This window comes from Mizuhopecten yessoensis, unplaced genomic scaffold (assembly GCF_002113885.1).
Source record: "Mizuhopecten yessoensis strain PY_sf001 unplaced genomic scaffold, ASM211388v2 scaffold5677, whole genome shotgun sequence".
NCBI classification, from domain to species: domain Eukaryota; kingdom Metazoa; phylum Mollusca; class Bivalvia; order Pectinida; family Pectinidae; genus Mizuhopecten; species Mizuhopecten yessoensis.
The window spans coordinates 203,816-215,213 of record NW_018406168.1 but is presented as its reverse complement, the minus strand read 5'-3'; the positions used below and the strand labels follow the sequence as shown (position 1 = coordinate 215,213).

Genomic DNA, 11,398 nt, shown 5'->3' with positions numbered 1-11,398 from the left:
AGCTTTCATAACGTTGTGTACTATACTGCGGTACAGAATGAAGTGAAAGTAACGAGCTTTTATATATTTGTGTACCATACTACGGTACAGAATGAAGTAAAAGTGACCAGCTTTTATATCTTTGTGTACCATCCTGCGGTACAGAATGAAGTAAAAATGACGAGCTTTTTTTTTATCTTTGTGTACCACACTGCGGTACAGAATGAAGTGACAGTGACGAGCTTTTATATCTTTGTGTACTATCCTGCGGTACAGAATGAAGTAAAAGTGACGAGCTTTTATATCTTTGTGTCACGGTGCACTTTTATGTGGTATACAATGATATGAAAAAGTTTGTCTGGTTCTTGTCGGCCATCGTAGAAAGTCGACTTAAATTTAACGAAACGAACATGCCAGCGCATGATGCGTCAATTAATGTCATATAGGTTATGTTGATTAAACGTTATCATCCCCTCGCAACGACAGTTCTGGGGATGTAGGATTCCGCCCATACGTTTGTACGAATGTACGCATGTTTCACTCTGTTATCGCTCTGGCGACTTCATTTCTCACCGGAATTTCTTGAAACTTCATACAAATGTTTAGTATGGCATTGCCTTAAACAGGATCTTGTTTCGGGTTTCTATGTTGAAGGTCAGGGTCACTCTAACTACTTTTAGAAAAGGTTGTCATCGCTCTACCGACTTCATTTCATCAATGGAGTTTCATGAAACTTGATACAAGTGTTTGGTTTGACAATACCTTGAACGCGTTTCGAGTTACTACGTTTAAGGTCAGGGTCACTTTTACTATTTTTAGAAAAAAAAATGTCATGCTCTATCGACTTTATACCTGGTTACTGCGTTAAAGGTCAAGGTCATTTTTTTTAGTTTTAGAAAAAAGAATGCAGTCGCTACAGCATTGAATTTTCTATTCATTTCCTCATACATATGTCATACAATGTGTGAATATGAGGGGATTTGTATCACTTGTGATGCCTTGTTTTTTTACTGTTTATCGAAAAATGTCTAAACTTACACTTAGGTATCGTTAGTCTGTTTTGTATAGAGATGAAATCAGTTAACGCAACATTACTATGCGCATGCGAAAAGTTGAAATACGAACTTGTTATTAAACTTCTTTTTTTTTATTCTATCGCAATTATGAATGGCAACATTACAGATTTTATTGGCGAATTGTTACAAAACATATTTTGACATTTGATTGTATTCTGTGTATTAAGCTGGAAATCACATGCGCAGAAAATATTTCTATATCTATTATTTTCATATGTATAATATATAATAGCCACATACAAAACCTTTCTGCAGTGGGAAATGAAATTAATTGCCATATACTCTTTTTCCAACTTAAGAAAGCTAGTTAATTCACTGTAGAACTGCTGACTAGGAGTTCTTTAAAGCTGTCAGATCACACAGCTGAGCACAGTCCGTGTATAATGCGTGTAAAACTAGGTCAATATTTGAATGAAACGGTCGTTTACCTGACGGTCAGAGTTATTCCCCCTTGCACAGGTAAAGCTGAATACCTGTATTACGTCCCCTGCTGCCTTCTCACCTGCCGCTTTGTGTTTGTGTCCCCATACGTGACACTGTGACTTCCTATACACACACTTTCTTGTCCAACGGTAACTCATTCGGCGTCCATTGATAACTCCGAAAACGTCGTGTGTGTAAAATGGCTGTATTCTATTGGATCGTAAGCGTAATACTGGTACTTTGTTACACCGGAACTGAAGGTAAGTTCATTTGAAAAAGAATCAATAAAAAGAAGATTAATCAGATACTGTATGGAATCACTTCAAGTATAGTAAATTAAAATATCTGCCAAGTTTTTAGTATTTTGACGAGTATCATTGCAGTGTACCTCTATTTACCTAGCAGCTGATTTGTTACTCTGACCGTACAATGTGTACAATGACACTGCATGTCTATGGTGTGAAACGTTATTTGTGTATATTACATTTGTATATTTAAATCCACCACCACATGGTGAGCCTGAGTTGAGTATAAGAAATTGGGGAAACGAAACAAACACACTGGTAAAATATATTAAAATTGATCGATAAAACAAGATATAGATTAGGAAATCCTCTGAAATTCAATCATCGTAAATAATGGAAAACTCTATCAATATCCCTATCACGTACTTGTATATGTTATGTTATTCTTCGTCATATTTAATTCCGTATACAAGACCAAGGATCAAGGCGATACGATTCTTGTCAATATATGTATATAAAAATAACATATTTGATGTTTATAGATATATCCTCATTAGGTATTACTATATTTTGTTAATGTTTCAATATGGTGTAGCATTATTGTATAGGACTGCAGGCCACACGATAGCCTCAGGATTGTTGAACATATATCATTACCTGACCCAGCCCAAAGCCATTTAGCTTATAGTAAATACGTATTGTCTAACTAATCCGATAATTTATCTGACGTGTTGTCAGACTACATAATTGGATTTTTACGGTGTGCCATAATATATATTATTTCTGATTGACCTTATAACCTCCGGTGTTAGTCCACCCAGTTCAGCAATATATAGAGTTGGTGTAGGTGTACCTTACCGCTGTACGTATTTAAATTTACACACTACTATAAACGGGATATAGTAAACTAGGTCACATATTCCATTCAGAAATGTAATAACAAATACGTGTGGAATGTAGCAAGGTAGATACGATGTGATACATATATATTGAGCAGTGATGATTCAAGTTCCGGAAAAAATATAACGCCTTTTTCTAATGAGGATACCGTGAAAAGTCGGTGATACTTAGGTACGGCATGGGGGTATAGCTAGTTAGTGGTCTGGAGTGAGAATTATGATTATAAACTTTATTTATTTTACAGCAATCATGAAACATTTTTTCTTAAACTAATACTAATTACTCTTTTTGGNGGGGGGGCTGAATTTCATATCATTTACAAAAGTATAATTTGTTCACAATCGTTAAAGCGGTCAGTCTATTTGAGATATTGAACTACCAACAGTATTTCATTGTTAAAAACATTGTCCATTCCCATCCGCCTAAAATTCAAAAAAAGGGGAAAGGGTACTTGGGTGGGAGGTTGGGGAGAAGGTGAGGGAGATGTTGGGTGGGGTACGAAGGGATAGTATAGTATAGGAAAAAAACATATGTATCATACATATGGTTTTTTCTCACATTTTATTTCATTATAAAATTGCCGAATCGTCCATAAGTATAACACAACAAACTTTTAATTTACAACATGAAATGTGAAAACATTCCCCCATAACGTCACTCTACCCAAATCGGGACAGTACCCAAAACGGGACACTTATGGGAAAACGGCCCAAGAAACTGTCATACTTTTATGACAAGTTAACCGTATGTAAGCTGTATTGGATTCTAGTTATCGTTGCATGGACAATTTAAAGTAAAGCATAATGACCAAAACAACTTTCTCGATTTACGTGCCGTGTGACGCTATTTATTTGGATATCATTTTCAAAAGCCTATTTTATCAAAACTAATGTTAGTTTGGAGTAGACATTTAATCATAACCCTGTTTGACTCTAAAATATTTGAAATATGTCTTCTTTCTGCTGATGTTGATTGTTTATCCCCAAATTTTAGCAAAAAAAACGAAGTGTGATTTCGCGTTTTATTTATAGAACCACGCGCCCAAACTATCAACTTGTAATAATGCGGTCTACAGTACCCATATCATATGTTGACTTTCTATCCGCAGTTGTAAATTTGTCATATGTATATATATGATATACAATACTACATTCCTTGGCGGTTAGAACATGGTATTATTTAAGGTATTTAAGGACTATCCTATCCGGGTTCAATGTCGTATATACAAATGTCATAGCTTTGTCACGACACGATCATAAACAGTCATCGAGAAAAACTATAACGTTATTGTTATGGACAGAAGAAATACGGGTACACGAATGTCAATTCCGTCTTTGTGTATTGCAGAGTTATCTTCTCTTGTGAGCAGGTATTGATTGTTACGTCATTTGTTTGTGAGAGTAACGTGATCAATTTTTGAGAAAACGACGTAATTTTCTCACACAAACCAATGACGCAACAATCAATACCTGCTCACAAGATAAGATAACTCTGCAATACGCAAAGACGGAATATACAGGTCACGATACCCAGCCTGCTTTTTTATGATCATGTCATCTACTTTCTTGAATCCACTGTCGTTTCAATTCCAAAGTTAATTAGCATGGTTTAAAGTGTACGTGTATATCCAAAAAGTTGGACCTTAACCAAACAGCTAAGAATCAGTGACTCCATATACCTGGAGGTAGCCTGTACATAACACGCCGGTCTCTCGCAGAATTACTTCCAGTCAGTCCCATGCATACGAGTACCCATTTATGCATATGTGTAAATAGAAAATCGGGGTATAACATAGTAGCCAAATGCATGCAGGCGTAATGTAAAATAATTATGACCTTTCAGGTCATGGACCGACACCCTACCGACTACGCAACTGTGGAACATACACACACTAACACTATTACTTTAATTAGATCATTTATATATCTCTAAAGGTGAGTAGTGACCCACTAATGGCATGGCCTGATAAGAACTTTGTTGCTAATATTTTATGTTAATATGCCCCTTTGATCAATACTTAGGCTCGTGACCCGTACTTGATAAGCATATATACGATGTACATTGTATAATAGCCAGTTGTTCATGTATTAAACATTTATCTGTGATTTTAGCACAGATTATAATCTATTTATAGTGTAATCCATCTGCCATAACACAAATATGGAAGAAATATTTGTTAAAATATTATTTAATTGACTCATTGGTGAAGCTGTATTTACTCGGACGTTAGCAAGTCTATCAGCATAACCGGTGTAGGGGAACACATTTATAAGAGATACCTGTCTTTATAATTAATTGGTGGCGGTCAGTGTCCATCTGTCTACCACCATAGTAATACGCAGCACATTGATAGGTCACCATATGTCGCTGTCTACACGTGTGTGACCGCTGCTTAGACATACCAGATATATCCCACCATGTCTAAAAGATGTCATGGAGTACCTCTTTATTTACTTTTCATAAAATAAAGTATATTGAGAACTTGTTGAGGTCAGGCGTACCTAATTAATTGTTTCCCTATAACGAGATTAAATTATGCCCGTAATTCACGTCACTTCGACCTACACTTCAGGCCGGTCGGACCACAAACGTTTTATTACCTGTTTCGCTGGCTATTAAGCTAAGGTCAACACATACATGTGTCTGGCCCCTGTGGACGTCGACTGTTACCGCCATACATGTGTCTGGCCCCTGTGGACGTCGACTGTTACCGCCATACATGTGTCTGGCCCCTGTGGACGTCGACTGTTACCGCCATACATGTGTCTGGCCCCTGTGGACGTCGACTGTTACCGCCATACATGTGTCTGGCCCCTGTGGACGTCGACTGTTACCGCCATACATGTGTCTGGCCCCTGTGGACGTCGACTGTTACCGCCATACATGTGTCTGGCCCCTGTGGACGTCGACTGTTACCGCCATACATGTGTCTGGCCCCTGTGGACGTCGACTGTTACCGCCATACATGTGTCTGGCCCCTGTGGACGTCGACTGTTACCGCCATACATGTGTCTGGCCCCTGTGGACGTCGACTGTTACCGCCATACATGTGTCTGGCCCCTGTGGACGTCGACTGTTACCGCCATACATGTGTCTGGCCCCTGTGGACGTCGACTGTTACCGCCATACATGTGTCTGGCCCCTGTGGACGTCGACTGTTACCGCCATACATGTGTCTGGCCCCTGTGGACGTCGACTGTTACCGCCATACATGTGTCTGGCCCCTGTGGACGTCGACTGTTACCGCCATACATGTGTCTGGCCCCTGTGGACGTCGACTGTTACCGCCATACATGTGTCTGGCCCCTGTGGACGTCGACTGTTACCGCCATACATGTGTCTGGCCCCTGTGGACGTCGACTGTTACCGCCATACATGTGTCTGGCCCCTGTGGACGTCGACTGTTACCGCCATACATGTGTCTGGCCCCTGTGGACGTCGACTGTTACCGCCATACATGTGTCTGGCCCCTGTGGACGTCGACTGTTACCGCCATACATGTGTCTGGCCCCTGTGGACGTCGACTGTTACCGCCATACATGTGTCTGGCCCCTGTGGACGTCGACTGTTACCGCCATACATGTGTCTGGCCCCTGTGGACGTCGACTGTTACCGCCATACATGTGTCTGGCCCCTGTGGACGTCGACTGTTACCGCCATACATGTGTCTGGCCCCTGTGGACGTCGACTGTTACCGCCATACATGTGTCTGGCCCCTGTGGACGTCGACTGTTACCGCCATACATGTGTCTGGCCCCTGTGGACGTCGACTGTTACCGCCATACATGTGTCTGGCCCCTGTGGACGTCGACTGTTACCGCCATACATGTGTCTGGCCCCTGTGGACGTCGACTGTTACCGCCATACATGTGTCTGGCCCCTGTGGACGTCGACTGTTACCGCCATACATGTGTCTGGCCCCTGTGGACGTCGACTGTTACCGCCATACATGTGTCTGGCCCCTGTGGACGTCGACTGTTACCGCCATACATGTGTCTGGCCCCTGTGGACGTCGACTGTTACCGCCATACATGTGTCTGGCCCCTGTGGACGTCGACTGTTACCGCCATACATGTGTCTGGCCCCTGTGGACGTCGACTGTTACCGCCATACATGTGTCTGGCCCCTGTGGACGTCGACTGTTACCGCCATACATGTGTCTGGCCCCTGTGGACGTCGACTGTTACCGCCATACATGTGTCTGGCCCCTGTGGACGTCGACTGTTACCGCCATACATGTGTCTGGCCCCTGTGGACGTCGACTGTTACCGCCATACATGTGTCTGGCCCCTGTGGACGTCGACTGTTACCGCCATACATGTGTCTGGCCCCTGTGGACGTCGACTGTTACCGCCATACATGTGTCTGGCCCCTGTGGACGTCGACTGTTACCGCCATACATGTGTCTGGCCCCTGTGGACGTCGACTGTTACCGCCGTACATGTGTCTGGCCCCTGTGGACGTCGACTGTTACCGCCATACATGTGTCTGGCCCCTGTGGACGTCGACTGTTACCGCCGTACATGTGTCTGGCCCCTGTGGACGTCGACTGTTACCGCCATACATGTGTCTGGCCCCTGTGGACGTCGACTGTTACCGCCATACATGAGACACAGAAAGAAAGAAACCTTTCATGGCGTATACATTTTACAAAATCGCGGTGATTTGAAAGTACCAAATGTTGAGCATGTACGATACTATTATTTATCTGTAAATCCGTGTTATACTCCACATATTTGAGATCAGTCATCCATATATATAATAGCTCTTCGCAACACAAGTGTACGTGTTTTAAAGCTGTATGCTACCCCATACATTATATCTTATACTCTGTCGGAGTTATCCCCCTTATCTTATTTAATACACTGTATACGCGTGAGGTGATTTAAATCGATTCTTGAGTATTACTTATAGAGAAATTATCAATATGTTAAACTCTTCTGAAATGAGCCACATGTTACATCAATGTTACGTTAATGTAGCGTACAGCCTTAAGTCTAACTTACACTGAAGGCTATCATACGATTGTGTGATAGCATGTGGGGCTTATGGACCCCTGACAGTCAGTGTTACGGCATTGTGTAATTGATCGTCGGGAGTAGCTCGGACAACCTGTGCAATGGGACTACGTTGTGTAACTGAAACTGACCATCTATATTTGTCGAAACAATAGATTATAATCGAGCATAAATATAACCTAGAATAGGGATAAGGGGAGAGAGGAGCTAGGGACGGCTAGAGAAGAGGCTAGAAGGGCTAGGGTGATTGTGTAATCAAAGTTCTTTCAAGTAAGAATTAATATTCATTTTTTAAGTACCCGCCACCCCATTCCCCCCACCAGTCTTCATATACTCAATGCTATATATTCAATGTCACCCAACATCTTCCTTCTTCTTTGACATTTCATTAACATCTCATACTGTCCCCTAAGTGACAATAGGATGTCTTGTCAAGTTCTATCTCCAAGGTCTTCTACTTCAGTCGGAAATAAAAGTCTAGTAGTGGGTACATGTAATTATTAACAACATTTCAACAAATCCACATTATTACAACAATTGTGTTTCCACTTATAAGATATACATACAAATTACTTCGGTGATATCATTAAAAGAATAATCAATAAATGTTAGCATTATCATAAAAGGATCCACACGATTATAAGTTACGTCACGTCTGACAGAACCAATCTAAGACATGCATTTGTGTATGTATACATAAAATAATAACATCGGAGAAATGCCTGAACAATTGAAATGGTAATTACAAGTGTCACATAAGTTTTATTTCCAATCGTTCATTATTTACAAACGACACAATAGGCGGGGGAGGAGGTAGGGACGGTTAGAGAAGAGGCCAGAAAGGCTAAGGACGGTTAGAGAAGAGGCCAGAAGGGCTAGGGACGGCTAGAATTGAGGCCAGAAGGGCTAGGGACGGCTAGAGATGGGCTAGAGCTAGTACAGCCAGAGACAGCTCGGAGACGACTGAGAGCGAGACCAAACGATAGAGACCGATCCTATTACATGTACTTGAGGTTACCAGAATAGACTTTTAACCAACCATCAGCCCTTGTCACTCGTGTTGTGTTCGTTAGTAATTATGACAAATGTTTGGGTTTGTTCCAGGGCTGGAATGTTATAAATGCAGTCACATGATCATTACGTCGAATCTGACGTACCCGGATGACGAGGTCATACGCCAGCTGGCTCCCGGATTGACCAACACAAAGTGCAGGCGATCAGACAGTAATTATGTCCAGACACAGAACCAACAGGACGTTAACAACAATGCCAATTGGAACACAGGAAGTCAGTCTGGAATCCTCTTCCCGAACACGTGCAATGTTGCCAGGCCCGGTTCAAGCAAGGTCGTGAAATGCGGCGTATGGGAGGGCGATGTATATGCCACAGTGTTCAATACTAAAGGTAAGAACATGACATTATATATAGTTTACACAAACTGTACCGGTAATAATGTCCAACAAAGCATACGGTAAAGAGAGTTAGGCAATAAAAGATTAAACGTCTGAGATAGATAATTTATATCCATACATTTATAGATGCGTAATTGAAAAATATACATATCTGCATATAGTGCAGATGAGAAATTTTTCGTGATATGTCCATATCTACTTTCCATTTAATACATATATTTTTCATTCATCGAATCTTCCTAAAGACAATTATAACACCATTGAAACAAACTTCAGCACACAGGAAGGAAAATTGTTGAATGTTTCTCGCAATGTTTATGTGTTGAGTGGTTATTAGATATGATGAATTCGTTTATTGTTCTTATATGAAAACAATTTCGCGGTGCAGTAATACATTTGTAGGTACAACAAGAGCGGATGGTCATGGTAACATACGCGCCATAATTTTGATAATTATCTTTCTTTTTCATTAGCCCTTGTATTGGCATCTTTCGCCTTCGGGTGTGCTGAGGTAGACGACTATATGACAGAAGGGTGCTATAGTCAAACTGGAGAGGAAGCTGATAAGGTTTTCTTCCGCACTGTTTTGCAGGGATCCTTCCGCGACAACGTGAACGTCAACAACTTCCGTGGACGATTTTGTCTGACTAAGGACGCCGCTTCCCAGTTAGTCTCCGGAGGAAACACTGTTAAAGTGACTAGTATCTTCTCTCTTTTGGTTGCGTCCATCCTGACGTTTTTTCTGACTAAAATGTTTTAATAGTGTTTAAACTACACATGTATGATTGGTTGTGACAAGAACCTTATATTTTGTGAACAAGATTGCAATAATTGGATTGAACGTTCTATCCCTGTTCTTGAGAGAAATGCTTTTGTCAGTGAGTGTTATTCTTGAACGGAAGAGTTATAATTATGTTTTTTTAACAATTGTGTGATTGATGTGAGGACAAGTTTATGATTGTACGAAACAGATTGATAGATGTCAAAATGTTTCTCCTTGTATTCAACTGGTGTGTGGGCATTGTTTTCCACACATAGTGAGCCTTACTGGTGTGTGGGCATTGTACTCCACACATAGTTAGCCTTACTGGAGTGTGGGCATTGTACTCGACACATAGTGAGACTTACTGGTGTGTGGGCATTGTACGCGAAACATAGTGAGACTTACTGGCGTGTGGGCATTGTACGCGAAACATAGTGAGACTTACTGGAGTGTGGGCATTGTATTCGACACATAGTGAGACTTACTGGAGTGTGGGCATTGTACGCGAAACATAGTGAGACTTACTGGTGGGTGGGCATTGTACTCCTGTGATCTGCCTGGTGTGTGGGCATTGTATTCGACCCATCGTGAGACTTACTGGTGGGTGGGCATTGTACTCTACACATAGTGAGCCTTACTGGAGTGTGGGCATTGTACGCGAAACATAGTGAGACTTACTTGTGTGTGGGCATTGTTCTCGACACATAGTGAGACTTACGGGTGTGTGGTCATTGTACTCGACACATAGTGGGACTTACTGGTGTGTGGGCAATGTAATCCACACATAGTGAGACTTACTGGTGTGTGGGCATTGTACTCCTGTGATCTGCCTGTTCTGCTTCATTCTGAATATATGTGTTTTATATATGACAAAAAGAAATAATTTGTTACAACCAATCTGATATAATGTTCATGTTCTGATACATACAGGAGGATAGAGAAATGCAACCCTCCGGTTTATTTATTTGTGCATAACCCCCGGTAAAGTCCGGGTTTTACCCCATTTGAAAAAAGAAACTTTGGGTGAAACTTCCCTATCCTACAACCCTGGGCAAGACGGTTTTATAACTGTTTCTGATAGAATGTTTATGATTTTTGAATTGCTCATGATCATGACGATATCGTTTGCATAAATATGTTTACCACGACTAGAAATATCTATGTACATTTATTGTGAGTATATATATATATATTATTGTACTGTATGTGAGTAGGTGTTATCTTTGATAAGTTTAGCTAATGAACTCACCCACTTGGTGACGTTCATGATTGTTTCTGTGTATCAATACATATACAGAATGTACAGACCACCTCATGTGAACGGGCCTATATGATTCCTAGATCAAAACGTTTTACGCATTTTTCTTATCCATATTTGTATATTAAGTAAAATATAAATAAGTAGATGTGAATATTATTACATTGCGAGCAAGAGGTAGTCGTTTTTTTAATCTGAAATATTTCTTTTGATCCAGCCGACTTATTACTTTTTGTTCAACGTTGAACATAATCATGATATTAAAGAAACTTGAATACTTTCTGTTGGGTAAGTGTCGGGAACTCCTGTTATTCGATACATGAG

General features: G+C 41.0%; 1 protein-coding gene across 1 annotated transcript; it reads left to right on the top strand.

The window, feature by feature from the left end:
* Positions 1-1,519: 1,519 nt before the first annotated feature.
* LOC110451006 lies at positions 1,520-10,349 on the top strand. The gene is made up of 3 exons (XM_021498830.1): positions 1,520-1,738; positions 8,746-9,045; positions 9,527-10,349. Exons 1-3 carry the CDS (start codon positions 1,678-1,680, stop codon positions 9,811-9,813), a joined length of 648 nt encoding a protein of 215 aa, XP_021354505.1. The 5' UTR covers positions 1,520-1,677; the 3' UTR covers positions 9,814-10,349.
* Positions 10,350-11,398: the final 1,049 nt, after the last annotated feature.